This window comes from Vanessa tameamea, chromosome 3 (genome assembly GCF_037043105.1).
Source record: "Vanessa tameamea isolate UH-Manoa-2023 chromosome 3, ilVanTame1 primary haplotype, whole genome shotgun sequence".
Lineage (NCBI taxonomy): Eukaryota > Metazoa > Arthropoda > Insecta > Lepidoptera > Nymphalidae > Vanessa > Vanessa tameamea.
In genome coordinates this window covers 3,521,179-3,537,388 of record NC_087311.1, presented here as the reverse complement: position 1 = coordinate 3,537,388, position 16,210 = coordinate 3,521,179, and the positions used below count along the sequence as shown (strand labels likewise).

The 16,210-nt window shown below is 30.2% G+C and overlaps 1 protein-coding gene across 1 annotated transcript; it reads right to left on the bottom strand.

Moving 5' to 3' along the window:
• Positions 1 to 1,012: 1,012 nt before the first annotated feature.
• Positions 1,013 to 12,473, bottom strand: LOC113397261 (membrane-associated progesterone receptor component 1-like). The gene is made up of 3 exons (XM_026635539.2): positions 12,092 to 12,473; positions 6,630 to 6,779; positions 1,013 to 1,210 (listed from the first exon to the last, which is right to left on the bottom strand). Exons 1-3 carry the CDS (start codon positions 12,375 to 12,377, stop codon positions 1,095 to 1,097), a joined length of 552 nt encoding a protein of 183 aa, XP_026491324.2. The 5' UTR covers positions 12,378 to 12,473; the 3' UTR covers positions 1,013 to 1,094.
• Positions 12,474 to 16,210: the final 3,737 nt, after the last annotated feature.

Below are 16,210 nucleotides of genomic sequence, written 5' to 3'. Positions count from 1 at the left end.
AGGTAGAGCATTTAAAATTCAGGCATTATTCAGTTTGATTGGTAATATAATAGTGCTTCTATTGTTGAAAAACATTGGGTGATCATTTGCTCGTTTGTCTATTTGTAAAAAAAAAAAACAATTGACTTTGATAGCAGAGAATACCAGTGTATAAAAATTTCAGGTCAATTATTATTCTTCGCTTCGAAGTTTTTGCGTTACTATAATATGCTTATTTGTTTTAAATAAACATTTCCAGTCTTTAATTATTTAAGTATGATAATTTTAGCAAAAATTGAAATCATTAAACACGAAATATTTTCCCTGTATTAAACATTTATACAACTCAAAATACAATGGAGCTTAGCGAAAACTGACTGTCGAGTCGGTTGCGCCATTTAAACTTGGGAAATGCAACTTTTCGTTTGACGTCAGGCAGTTAGCGAATACCCATTCCCGCGGTCGGTTACAAATTACCAGTATTGCTCAACTTTCGTTCTTTTTTTAAATGTACCATTTTTATTGTTCCCGTTCACGATTTTTCCGTGTTATCATTTTTAAAATAGAGTTGAAACTTTTTTATTTTTTATATAGGCAAAGGTTAAATATTAGTGTAGCTTTGTAACCACAAAAGATAATTAAAATTAAATCGCAGAATTTCAATTGCAATACTGACTGAAAATTAACACATGTAAACTTATCAAACTGCTAATCTCGATTGAAATAATAAAACGATACACGAAATGCACGTTTAACATATCTGCAGAGATTTGTTTGTTTAAAGAAAAAATGTTGGCTGATATCTTTAATCCTTATCTGTTTTTTTTTAATACAAGTACAATCGGTGGTTTCTTGATAATGGTTTATAGGCATATTTATATCGACCGATTGCTGCAGATTTTAATAATTCATAATTCGCAAAATAAAACGCACTACGCTACTCAACATCGCGTTTTAATTCGCCTCCAAGTTTTGACACGTCATTGTGGTTAGCCAGTTAGCGGGATAATAAAATTTAAAAGTTATCATTATAAAATATCTAATTTATTATGTAACATAACCCAACAAATATTATCCTATAAAATATCACAAGATTGCAAATATTTATCTAAAATCTATTGCGCCTTCTTGTCTTCGTTCTTCTTTTCATTTTTATGTTCGCTTACTTCGTCATCGTATTTATTTGGTGTCTCACCGGGCTTCAAAAGTCTTCCTACGATGTCATATTTTTCTGTAAATAAAATAATAATCAATGAAAAACATATCAATGTAAAAGATATTTTACTAAAAAGAAATCTTCAATATTATGACGATTAAAAAACGATAAAATTTTAGTTTTAAATATTGACTATATCTTGTTTACACGAATGTCTTGATTACACGTAACATAATTATGTAAGACCAAATTCGAAATTCGAATTGGAAAGTGAAATGTCAACCTATTGTATGTTAATCTACGCTCACTATTATTAATAATAATTTATCATTGTTTTAAAAGTCAAGTCAATGATATCGAATACCGTTCGATAGTATTAACTTATATGTATTTACCATTTGATATTATACCAAATTATGTATTTTAACATTAGTTGGGCGTTATACAGGTTTGTCGGAGTGGGTACCATCTGCCCACTATTTATTATATAGTGTGTAAGTCAGAGTAATTGCACACACTGATACAATTGGTTGGCAGTGTCCTGACACTGTAAGAAGTTCTTTTGTATTCTTCAGTATTTCTACTGTATATAGATAAATAAAAATAAGTATTTATAAAATATTAAACAAATAATCTTTTTATTATTATTTAATAAGAGCTAAGATGGTCCAGTGGTTAGAACGCGTGCATCTTAATCGATGATTTCGGGTTCAAACTCAGGCAAGCGACACTGAATTTTCATTTGCTTAATTTGTGTTTATAATTCATCTCGTGCTCGGCGGTGAAGGAAAACATCGTGAGGAAACCTGCATGTGTCTAATTTCAACGAAATTCTGCCACATGTGTATTCCACCAACCCGCATTGGAGCAGCGTGACTGAATATGCTCCAAGCCTTCTCCTCAAAGGGAGAGGAGGCCTTTCCCAGCAGTGTGAAATTTACAGGCTGTTAATGTAAACAAATATGATAATGTGACAAAAAAGTATCTGTGTGTGTGTGTGTTTGTGTGTGTATTTATCTAATAAGTAAGCTAATGAAAAGATGAAACTAACAAATATTACGTTTAGTTCACTGATATTAGTTTCGAAAACGGAAGGAGTTCTATTTCGTCCAATAATAATGATGAATAATACTATTACAATGAAAAAAGCTAGTGAATTTAAACACATATTTACTATATAACGATGAGTTCTTAATCGGTTTTTACGTCAATGACCATATTAAGTTTAAATTAAATTTGGTTAACCAATAAGCAATTCATCGATTACAACTTCTGTTGTGAGTATAATGTAACGAATTTGTTGTGTAAGATACGATTAAACAAGTCATTCACCTATATCTATGTCTGTGTGTGTTATCATACGTTATGTATTTAAATGCGCTGATAAGCAAAAATTATTATTTCAAGTATTCCCTTATAAATGACGTAACTTGTATAATGATTATTAAACTGTAGGTCTTATATTAAAAATATATTTACTGTAATAAATTGAAAGAACCGAGTTCCTATGTTGATTTAATTTTTTTTTTAATTATTCTATTGCTGGGCAATGACCTTTACTGTGGAGAAAGTATTTGTGTTTATTTGAGCACGCTTCTCCGCTTCGGTTTACTACAAATATCGAATATGTTTATGTTCATATTTATCGTCAAGCATGCGCAGAGTTGTGAACACAAATAGTTTATGAAAAACTCACTGATGCTTGTCTGGATCTGATCCCGTGACCTTCAGTTATATTTAACGTTGTTCCGTCACCGATATAATATTATATTTAGGTTAAAGAAAACATTGTTCCTTTTCATAACAAACTAGCTTCATAATTTAACATTTTACATTAATAATCCCGCTTCGCACGCAAATTATATTGAAGGCTTGGTATATAAAAAAAATTTTAAAAATTTGCATACAGAACTCAACTTACAAATATTTAATTTAATTCATATAGATAGAAGAAGATAAATGTTTATTTTCATTTGAAAATTGAAACGGATACTTGATGGGATAATTAGGCTTGAAAATTATACATTGAAAGTCTTAAACCCAATTTGCGACTGAAGTTTATTTCAAAAGTAACTCTCGAAAACGGAACGTCGTATTGTTTAGAAAATGAAAACATGAATTGCAATCTCGAATATACTGTTAATGTATTGAAATTTATTCTTAAAATGAATAAATATTCAATGACTTTCAGTAAATTTGATCGAAGGGAAATTAAAACTTTCCCCGTAAATTCGATTCAGTGAATTCTCTTATTATGTTGATCACGATCTAATCAATCAAGTATCTATTGTTTATAAGACGAATCGGCGAACGTTATTGAATATATTTAATTTATATTTGGGCTGAATAAGTAGCGGCCTTGCTATTATGATACTATTCATGTGAAATATCTATTACGTATTCCGTGATGGCAGGTGACGCTCTTATGCCGTCATGCCCTCTTCGTCGTCGCTCTCTAACCTCTTGTGTGTGTACGTGGTGCGTATATTAAGCAACGTAAAATGTATGTGGTATCGATGAGAATAACATTTCAAGGTCAAGTTTAATGTAACATAATTGTAAAATAAACTTAAAATATATAGGATTTCACAAATCTTTCAAGCGTCTTTTATATAATACTAGATGTGACCGCGACATCGTGCGCGTTTGAATTTAATAGAAAAAAATTGTAGTACTAAGTACTATTCTACTTTTACACCTCAGTACTACTTCTTATTACATTAGCTATCTGCCAGTGAAAGTCCCGTCGAAAACGGGCCAGCCGTTACATAGATTAGGCGGAACAAACAGACAGACATAAATTAAAAAATATGTTATTTTGGTATATGTACCGTATCAACATACATATGCACTTAGTAAAAAGCGGTTATTTTAATATTACAAACAGACACTCCAATTTTATTATATGAATAGATAGTATATCTTCCTTCTTTTGTTAAAAGTAACTACCAGTCTTTTTTCACATAAACCCCTAAACGAGAAAATCTATTTTGTTTCCTTATAAATCAAATTGTATATTTTGTTTATCATTAACTTAACGTTTGGTAAAAATCTGTAAAATAATGATTAAAAAGTGCTTGTAAAAGCCTACTTGAATAAAGTATATTTTGATTTTTGATTAACGTTCTCATAATATTAAATATGTTTTACATCAGATTAAGTAATAAATATAGTTAATTAATATATTATATGAGATGTCCCAATCAGCGTGTCGTATATGATATTCAATATAGATAAACCAAATAGGTTCTATAGAATATGCTTTTAAATGGAAAGAGAATGCTCGTAACCTTTACCAAAGAGAGAAAAACAGATATTATATCTAAAATTAATTTCAAAGTTTTATGAATTTTCCATTATCTGAAAAATATAGAAAATTAACTCTCAACTAGAATTGTGAATGAGGTCAATGAAAATAAAAAACACAGAACATGATTAGAGTATAAATCAAATAAAACACTCGAAATCAGCTTATTAAAAATTTATAATCCCAAGTCGAACAGGCTAAAGATTTCACGATAGTTTAAGTGCCTTCTGTTTGCATTCGGAATGTTATTGAAGAATGAATAATTTTCCGATTTGAGTGACATTTGTGACATCAAATAAGCTTATTATAGTGATCACTTAAATGTTTGAAATCAGGCGATAATAGAACTACATTTATTCAAATTTAATTAGCTTAAATAAAAAACGACTAAATCTATTTTAAATAATTGCATAGTTCCAATAATACATTTACTGAAATTCTATAAATGTCAGTATATTATAATAATATAAATACGTTTTAAAAGGTAATTTTTCTTTGCACTTTTATTATTGTACGTGAATATTTTTGTTTAAATGATTACCAATATTTAGAAATTAATTACGTTTGCAATTTATATAACATTATTATCTAATAATTTACTGAAATTAATTATTAAAACATTATAAGCGTTTTTTTCGATAAACCAAGTTGTATAAAATTTGAAAATTGAAATGCAGTATAAAACCTACAACACACATCCATACAACTCCAGCCAGTTAATCAATACATGAATAAATTGTTTATAATGTTGACTTAATAACATGCTGTTGTAACCTCTGTATATGACCCTCACTTTGCCTCGAGAAACTTGAGCTCATGTTGAAAGAGAAGAAAAAGACATTTAAAATTATTTTGTAATGAGTTATTTCGTCTAAATACAGAAATAATTACTAACAATACTGTTGTAATGTTCGTCAAAATAAAATGAAATTATAAAGCAAACACGCTTATCAAAATTTACCGACCGTTCTTTAATGGAAGATTTTTTAAATTTACATATTTTGTTATTTAAAGTGTTACAAATGGTTATTTGTATAAATATAAATGTAGGCTTTTCTTCTGTAACTGTTGCTATATTGACCAGGGGTGAATACTACTAAAAAAAATTAAATATACTTTATTCAAGTAGGCTTTTCCAAGCACTTTTGAATCGTCATTTTACAGAACTATATTAAGTGAAGCTACCACCGGTGAGGAATGTATATTCTACCAAGACGAATCGGCAAGAAACTCAGTAGTTACTCTTTTCGAACATTAAAAATACAAAGCTATGTTAGTTAAATACAATTATACATGTATAATTTGTATAACATATTCTGCCTGGAAGTCAACAAGTTTAACAAATAACGCTTATATTCCTTATGTTATATATGTTCCCGATTCCAATCGAACCCAATTTCGACAATTCCTTACAAAAATAAGACTCAGTTTCATCGTAACAGAGGACCAATTAAACTTTTTTATATCAGTTCTGATACGATCCCGATCCAACTAAGACCGAATCTCAACTGAATCATTGTGTTATTGAAATAGAAAAACGGATAAACACCAGCGAAAAAAATTCGATTCGATAAAGTGACAATTAGTTGAAGGAACCAGGCTGACAACTGGCTGTGAATTCAATTGACATTCATATAACTAAGCCAACATAATCAGCGTTTAGATCTGCTAAATTCAGTACAAATAAGTACAAGCTTTAATTTGAACGTACGTAATTTAAACATTGTTAATTGTGATTCAGTACGTTTTTATACGCAACATTTGGTTATAGGGCCTTGTGCATGTAGTGGATATGTACCACCTAATTATCATTGATTTTATCGTCGAACAGCCACCTTCTCTATTACTTTGTCCTCTTTGTTAATTACAAGATATATTTGCCTTAATTGACGAAGTAATTTGTACGCTATTCCTTGACATTTCTTATAGTCTATGGGTTTTGGAGACTACTTTCGATAAAGTGATCCATTTACCGTTGGTTTAACTAATTTAAATGATAAAAAAGTCGAATAAATTTTAGTATAATAGATAAAAGAGATCGTATTATTACCTCTTCAAGTATAACGACAGAAGTTATATAATCATTTTAAAGTTATCTGTTGTTCTCTTTTTCTAAAGAATACATAAAAATATTCTTGAATGACGTTCAGAATCAGTGTCATAATGCTTTAGATAAGTTTTATTTACCTTTGAATTGTTCTTCCCATTCTTTTGCTGATGCAACTTCATCAGGTGAAAGATCACTGACATCGTCGTACTCCTTATCTGATGCAGCGACTTCTCCTGTAGCTAGGCCACGAGTTGCGTCCTTACCAGCGAAAGCCGCATATGGACCTCCTGAAAATATAAAGAGTAAATTGTTATATAAATTAAAAATTATTTATATCTATAAATGTATTTTTTATTTTTAAAGTTAGATAAAGTTTATTATTAAATAAATAAATTTCGATCGAGAATAATATTGGTATTAAACCAAAAATATATGTACTTTGAGCACGTACCTATTTTATTATTGTATTTGACTATTTTCGTTCAAACAACTACCAACATAAAAAATACAAAATGATAAGGCTATTAAATGTATACAGCATTATTAACCAATACTCGTAACTCATGGAAATTCTCAAACAAATTTTACTGAGAAATAAAATATAAATTACTTAAAAAGCAAAGTTACTTCGTCGATATCATTCATTTTTTTCAATTCAGAATTTCAATTTCAGAAACATTATTATAGCATTACATGAGAATGAAACAAAAAAATATTATTCATATTAACAATGGCTCGTCTGAAACTCGGTTAATAATCACTCCTACTGACCACAGCAATAACATAATGGGTTCTAAATCACGATCAGGTCGACTTGATTGTGGTTTGGTTGCACATTTGTGTGAGCCTAATATTCAGCATGGTTTACACTGTTCCATTATTTGATATTATGACCTAGTAGCTACTTCATACAGCCTATATATAAAACAAGATCATATCGCTTCTCATATATCATTGTCATATCAATTTAATTACGAAATGAAATTTCAGGTATCTCTTGATGAAATTTAATTGTGGTTGTTTTAAAATTATACACACGAAATCTGTGGATTGATTGTATTTCTGCTTGCTTATTGATGGATGATATGTTATAAAAAATGTTACAAGATATCGGTTTTGTGTCGCAATATCGGTGGAAAATGTTATCATGTTTATCATATCCATACGAATATATACAAAAACAAATCTGTTTGACGGTGACATTTTCAATGTTGCAGTAATTCGACAAAAAATATTTTGAACACGAACATTAAAAATATCAATTGAGAGAATTAATTTCATCCATACGAACAAAGTCGCAATTATAAGTATAAGCAAGTATTATATTTGCAACAATAGCTGCTACTATCATAGCATACAGCCATAAAGAAAAAATACAATGAAAGTAATGAATCCGTTGATCGAAATATATTTTACGATCACAAGCATTCAAATACTTTCTTGCATGCTAGACAAAAAAAGATTCAAATATTCCAAAAGACTTTATTTATTTTTGTTCGTTTATTATCTTTATTGTGATATTTTAAGTTATCGTGTACAAAGGATTTATCTACAAAATATTCTTTGTACTTAAAAGGAGAAGCTGTTTTAACATTACAATATGTGGACGAGTTGCTGTTTTATTTCGGACTTTGTAACAAATCGGTTTTCTAAATCAACCGGGATCGCCCAATGAATAGAACACGTGGATTTAAACCTTAAATCGCGGTTTCAAATATTGCTGAGGTTTCATTTGTGCATGAGTTGGGCGGTATTGTGCTACATATGTTTCCACCAACCCATTGGAGTAGTCTTACTTCTTTTATATTTCTAGAACAAAAACAATCCACCAATTGTGTAATAAATGTTATATACGCAACATTGTCTTTTGACGATTTTATTGAATACCTTTTAATATATATATATATATATATATATATATATAAAGCGACGAGTTTAAGGAAAAAATTGTATATATTAATTTTCATCGACACGAAACGTTTCAAATGAATTATGACATTTATTTTGATACGAATTATTCATGATAAACAAACTAATAATAATAAATTCTTTTTTTATTTTTAGTATGGAATTATATATAAATTTATTCAGTACTAAAATTTTCTCGATTGAGTTATCTAAAATGTAATGGTAAAAAACGACCTGAAAAACCTTCACAAAAAAGGTTGGGGATAAATCTGAACGGTCGCGAAAGCATTTTTGCATAATTATTTAAAGATTAACCTACAGTGCTATCCTGTAAGAACTGATATCGTATACTACATTTCGATTGCAGGAAGAGTGAAGATAAACAAACCTTAGATTTACATATTCCATGCGGCTTGCTAATAACTTAGCTCATAAACATTTACTGATAAATATATCTTATACTATATATACTACTACTACTAAATATACACTTTTCGAAACGTAGTGTATTTTTTTTATTAAGCCATTAATAATACCAAAGAAAATTTTTGCTCTCAACCAATGATGCAGGTCAAGGTCAGAGTTGTTTTATTCTTTTTACTCCTCCTGCCATTGGAATCGGCTTTAGATATGAAAACTGACTTACGGAATTACGCTATTTTGATGCGCATATAATTTTTATACAATAAGTCAACTATTCGATATTAACGATTTTGTTATACTCACTGCATATCTGTATTGAATAAGTTTTTAGAGAACAGTTTCTGACTTAATTCTGATCTAGAACTAATAACATAGCATGTTAGTATTTGAAACAAAAATTATCCGCAATAAGTTAAATGAATAAAATTTTAATATTTATTTAACTGTTCTATGTGTCCACAGGGTAATTAATAGCTGAAATATCTGAAAAATACACTCTTAACGATTAATACATATACAAATAATGATATATATACATATATATAATTATTTATGTAAATTATAAGCGAATCTTAAAAGAATCGTTTTTAGGTCCAGCAGCTTCGTAAAAAATGAGTACCAAGGTCGTTAAAATTGTCTGAGTCACTGTGACTCGACGTATTGTATATTATATATTTATCATACAAAATATATTGCCAAATCACTCTTGACTAAGTATTCGAAATTCGTCCATAATAATATAAATATTGGAAATTTGAGGTAAACATATGAATTTATTATTTTTTTATCTTTCTATATTTTATTGATATATGTTATCTCATCGAAGCTAATAAATATAAAAATAAAATCGGTTGACAAACAGAGGAAATTCAAATTATACTGAAATGTTTTGTCTTTATCTATTAATATGTGCATGTCGGTATACATGTGAGACTATATAATAGCAATACTAAAAATGTCTGGCAAATAAAATATAAGACTTAAGACTAAAGACTGACTTTGAATAAAAGTTCCCCTTTAATCATATGTAAGATCCCAGACATATATATATATTTATGTCAAAAAGGTAGGCCGACTGGCTAATGGGCCACCACCGCACCACAAGACATTGCTACTTAAAGAAAATAATTCCTCATATGCGCCTCCAACCTTGAGAACTAAGATGATATATCCTTGTTTACACTGTCTCAATCTCCCTTCAAACCGGAATATAACTCGAAGTATTGTTGTTTGTTGCTAGAATGTCGTTGGTACCTACCCAGATAAACTTGTACAATGCCCTACTCAAACCAAATAATCAACTAAATGACACAAAACGATTTAAAACGTCTTTAAGCATTCATTTCATACTGCATATAATTATATAAATTGACCGTTGTTTGAACTTTAGGTTATAAATATTAACTATTAAAATAAATATTACGTTCAATAAATAATTTATGCAAGTTCTTAAGTTTCATGGTAATATTAACGTCACTATATTAATAATAAGAATAATGATAAGTCTAAGCGCGATTTTAGTCAACACTTGCATAGTTTTTTACTTTAAAATAATTTCGATGTTATTTGAAATGAAAGTCATCAACCGTTGGACCCAGTTTGTTGAGTAATTTGGATCAATGTCGTGCGACGTATGTAGAAAATTGTTCAAACTGGAACACAGATTCTTGTAATGACCACGTTTTGTAAATATTATTTTTGTTCGCGTCAATCGAATAAACGATGTTCGATTACCGGTACGTTAATTTCTCCATGCAAAATGAGAAAAAAATTAAAATACGGTATGATACAATTTTTTCTTTAATCAGTTGTTAAGATAATTCCGCACCACTATGTTTATATATCTCTTCTTAGTGCTACTCGTGCTAAGCTGAGACGGGTTAGTGCGTTATAAGAGTATAATGTTAAGAATGAAAACAACTATTTAAGACTACGGTTAGTGTTAATAAACACGTCTTTTAATTGTATTTAATAACCTAATATTCTATCTCTTTCTTGCTTTATAGCTGTTCTCCGATGTGTGACAAGAACAATGTTCAGTAAAATTAAAATTGGTCAACGTCTTTCTAGCGCATACCCACAGTGTAATACGTCAATATAAGTCATAAGTGATTGTTCGTCAATTATGTCAGTGAGCATGACACAAAGGAATGCAATGTCCTTCTAATAGATTTCAGTTATGGCGGCCATTTTCAAAGAAAAATAGTCAACTGCGCAAAAAAATAAGTGCTTAAGTGTTTGTTAAAACACAGGTGCACTTTATTTTCTCTAACCGCATCAGAGAACAGACAACCTATGGCACACCAATCTGACACGGCTTGATAGAGTTCAGGCACAAACTTCAAAACTATCCGTGGCTAGAACCTAAAAGCCCGACGAGGTATCATCACAATGAATAATTATGTATCGATACACAAAACTAAGGAATTGCGTATCATAACTATAAATATTTTTCTTTTAACATCACAATACAAACATAAACTTGGCTACTAAGTTATTTAAATATACAGATAAGTAAGTTAAGTAAGTACAGATAAGTTTCGAATGCGTTAAAAACGAATTAAAAAAAGAAACCAATTATAATGTTGATACGATATCGTTTATAAACTTTATTAATCATAATTATTGTTTTGAATGTCGCACGTCAACAGTTTTAAATATTTCGCAACCAATGTCACGGTCGAATTAAAAACGTTTCTGGAATAATCTTGATACATATGTACATCATTATACGAATATAATATTACACACGCGGGATAGTCTATGTGTAATACGCGTATTATTAATCTGCTTATTACTGAGTATAAATAGATCCTTACTTCAGTTAGAATCCTCAACAGGATTGACGGTAAGCAAACAGATTATAACGCTTGATAGTGTACAGATAAGCAATGACTGGTAATGATTATATATTTTTATACCGTATAATATTTATCACAGTTTTTTTGATATTTTATACTTAATTATTTTAAATGAATAAATTTTACATACAAAAAAATATTCTACCAGATCAAGTTAAAAACTAACGCGTATTAGAATTCAAGGTGTTGCTTCGACCTCAGGTGCAAGTTTTAATGATGTAATATGACCTTTATTTCCATTGCCTTAAGAAACACATTCAATTAAAGTTTAAATAAATTCTTTTAGCGTAGAAATATAAACGTAGTTGTGGTTTTAATTATTATGTAAATGACGGTAAAAAATATATTAGAGTTAATAATAAAAATAAATTTCATATATTTAAGAGACTAATATTATTTAAGCTTACCCGGTCCATAGAATCGTTTCCCTTTAGTCACGTCGAAAATTATACCATTTACAGCCAACAATACTCTGCCTTCTTCATCAGAGCCATCATATTTCTTTAATTCAGCAACTGTCATATCCTTTCGCAGCTTGGCCATCGGTGGCGGAGGAGGTGTTGCCGGCCCTGACGTTTCCAAATGCGACTTTATTATCTTATATAGTAAGTACAAAATGAAAAACACCAAAATCAAATTAATGGGACTCGTCAATTCATCCCAAAATGTGGGAGACGTTTCGTTTTCCGTCATTTTTAAACACGTCTTTGTACCGCGAGTTGTTAAAATGAACTGAGTATAGTATTATCAACTAGTACGTCATACAAGGTCAACGCGTACCGTTCGAGTAGTTTATCGATGTTAGTACGATATCAACAACGCAGACGAAGTGTGAACACAAAACATTCTGAATGTTGGTACTACCGTGTTAAAACATAAACGAAATGTTGTAAATTGTAATGTGAACTGTCTTAGTTAGTTTATAAACATTATTCGATGAATGATAAATTATTGACGCACATTTTCAGTAACATATTCAATTGTTTTTTTTTTTATTGACAACATTGACAATACGTTAAAATTGACTTGTGAATATGATGTTGGTATATTTTGTTGAAATTATCTTCATAATTTATGTCGTGCGATGAAGAACATCTGGAAACCTGCACGTGTCTAATGAAACTGTTACAGTATGTCTATCCTGCCCGGATTGAAGCAGTGTGGTGGAATAAACTAGAAAGTTCTTCCAAATTAAAGGATTTAAGAGGAGAGGAGGCCAAGCAACATGACATTGGTGAGGGGGAAAGGGCCAAGTGATGGTTAGTGGTCATCACTGTACATAGACATTGGTAAGAAATTAACCATTCCTTACATAGCCAATGCACCAAACCTGGAGCTAAGATATTATGTCCAACACAACAATGCTAAGTATTGCTGTTTGCTGGTAGCATATGTATGAATAGTTGACGGAATGGATGATACATACCCACACTGGCTTGCACAAAGCATCGAATAACACTGTTACTTATTATTATTATGTAATATTGCATTCTTAATTTGTATAATCTTGAATAAGATTTATTTTTCTTTAAAGAACGGAAAGCCATTTAAATACCATTAGGACTTGACCTACTTTTCATCATAATGAGAAAAATTAAGAGATGTACTTATTGAATTACTTTTCGATTTTAAACATTGTTTTGTTTTAATAAACAGTAGGTTTGTTTTAAGTAAGTATTCAGGCTGATTTTAATTATTTTTTGAAGACCTTGGAATGAGGTGCTTCGAATACAACCTCTTAGGTAGTAATAAATAGGATATGAAATAAATATTTTAGAATTGTTCTAAAATCTTCATTTTAGAACAATTCTACGTAATAAACATGTATGCCATAAGTTTTTAAGGTTTATGGCGCACAAATTAAGTGGGTTGAGATCGTGCGTAGGCAACTTTATTGCTTAAAGTAACGAATTCCAGAGTACATATAACCTATTCCAATTACAGGAGGAATAAAGGCAAATACAGATTGTTGACATTGAATATAATAATATTTTCAATAAGGATTCGTGAAAAATGGCGTTTTGAATGTCGGCGAAATTGTCATTGGAACGTTGAAAGTAAAATTAAAACAAGTAATGTAAAGTAAGTTTAAAGAAAGTAATGTCGTATTCATAGTAAAAATCTTTTAAAACGCACTGAAAAGTAGCACAGCGGGGAGCTATTAGTAAATCGTATGGAATATGTATGTTTCAAAGAGAAGATAATCTTAGATTTAAAGAAAAGTTTGAGTGTACAATGAATTTGGTTTGACAATGTTTGATTGTACAATGTTAAATTAAAGTGTTTTATTTTAACAAAAGTTGTCATTGACACTTAAATAAATATAAAAAAATCGGCATTATGAAATGCTCGTACGAAGTCAGGTGGGATAGCTAGTTATTTTTAATTGCTTGGAATGATGAATTATCTTTTATTTATTCATATATATATGCTATTTAAATGTACAAACCCTGTCACATTTAAATGCTTATGATTGAGGTTAATTTTGTGCCATTAAATATATATGCCATATTATCTACGTTAAAACCGTCGATTAATGTTAGTCGGTCAATTGCTAAGTCGAAAACGATTTGAACCAACTTAATATAACTTTATTACAAATATAGATCGCAATATAATTGCCTTCTGGTGACAATAGATGGTTAATTTTTCTCTTCGGATTGGAATTGCGATTCACTGGAAACATGTTGCTAGCCGTCTTGTCTCATTGCCACCATGTCTTGAATTGTGCAGTTTATTTAATTTTGATTGTTTTATACAAAAATATATTTACTAAATAATTCGTGATTAAATTAAAAAAAAAAAAACTTATAAGGATATAAGTCCTATCCTTGTAAGTTTTTTTTTATACGTATAATTTAACAACATATGTATATCAACTCATTAAATGTTGAAATAATTCTTATTGTGGTGGATTCGCCATCCCGATTGATTTTGAGAGTGATTTTGCACTATAAACAAAAAAATAAATAATCCTATGCCGTTTGCAAGTCTCCTTTAAATCTCCTTGGTAAGATTTAAGGTAATTTAAGACGCAGCGTAATATTAATGTTATGAATTATTAAATACTAGCGACCCGCCTCGGCTTCGCACGGGTGCAATGCTGCCACTAAATACCTATACTACAAAATGTCTTACAGCGTTCATAGTTTTTCAGTTGTTAGACAATACATACCGCTATGTCTCTGCCTTTTAAATCTGTAATAACTTCGAAAATATTCATTTATATTAGAGCCATATTGATCTATGCTAAATGCACAATGTATTTAACTGGATAAGGACTTAATTGGATAAGGATTAATTTTGTATTGCTTAAAATCGTTTCGAAAATAAGCCATTATTTCTCGTAAAAAGTAAAGGATAAAAAATAGTTATTGTGGGCTATCCCTAAGACATAGACATATACCATTGCGGACTTGTTTGAAGACCTTTTTGAGGTGTAAAATACTGTAGTACATTATTTTTATCTATCTCTTAGGGTTCAGCCAGCGTTTGCAATGTACATCACTTTAGAAACCTCTAAAATTATCAGTGTTACTCTAATATATTGTGCTTGTATTATACATATAAACATTCCTCTTGAATCAATCTATCTATTAAAAAAATGCATCAAAATCCATTTTGTAATTTAAAATATCTAAGCATGTATAGGGACAGACAGCGATAAGCGACTTTGTTTTATACTATGTAACGATTGAATAATAAACAAGTAAATACATATATTAACATTAGAATTATTAACATTAAGTCCTTAAATATTGACCTGACCGCGTGAAATGTTGGCAAGAATGCTAGCAACATTTCTCCGTTGAATCGCAATTCCGATCCTCTGGGCAAAAAACGAACCAGCCCTCCTGTCACCAGTGGAGACAAGAAGGCGAGATGTTACACTTTTAATGAAGCTTTTTTCAGCACTACTCCAAGGGTCAAGTTCCGACAGCAAATGGGACAAAAAAGTTAGACATAAGACACGAATATTTAGATCGTCTTTTTGCTTCAGCTTTTTTCCGCAGCGGCACCAGCTTTTAACATTATTTCCCGGATATCATCGCATGTAGCGTCTCACACAAGGGCCCGTCCTCGTTCCCAGGAAACCAATATCAGTCTATCAGGTCTCTTACCATCATCACGACTAATTCCAAGTGGGTCAGTAATAGCAGGAACGTCGATGGTGGCAAGAGCCATTTTTATTGTGTCATTAAGAGAACCGTGGCGAAAAAGCCTACCTGAACTCCTTGGACAAGAGAGACCATGTAATGATTATAATATAATATGTAACGATTATAAAAAATAACTCATGTATATCGACGAATTATGTCTTTATATGATTCATAATTAGTAATGTTCTTTTGTAAATACGTATAATTTAGTTCTATAAATATAATTTGTTTATAGCTTGAATAAAGTGCTACATATCTGATCCTTGCACAGCTGTAAACTGTCGTATCGATAAAACAAATATATTGTATGGCAGTCAATCGACTTGACCTCATTCAGAAGTTACATGACCATAATTGACGTACCAA

What these genes read in the sequence shown, in the direction of transcription:
- LOC113397261 (XM_026635539.2), bottom strand. Translation starts at nt 12,377, where the DNA reads ATGACGGAAAACGAAACGTCTCCCACATTTTGGGATGAATTGACGAGT. An exon ending in GAAACGATTCTATGGACCGG is followed by an intron (nt 6,780 to 12,091) that starts GTAAGCTTAAAT and finishes TTATATTTTCAG; the next exon opens with GAGGTCCATATGCGGCTTTC. An exon ending in ATGGGAAGAACAATTCAAAG is followed by an intron (nt 1,211 to 6,629) that starts GTAAATAAAACT and finishes TTTTATTTACAG; the next exon opens with AAAAATATGACATCGTAGGA.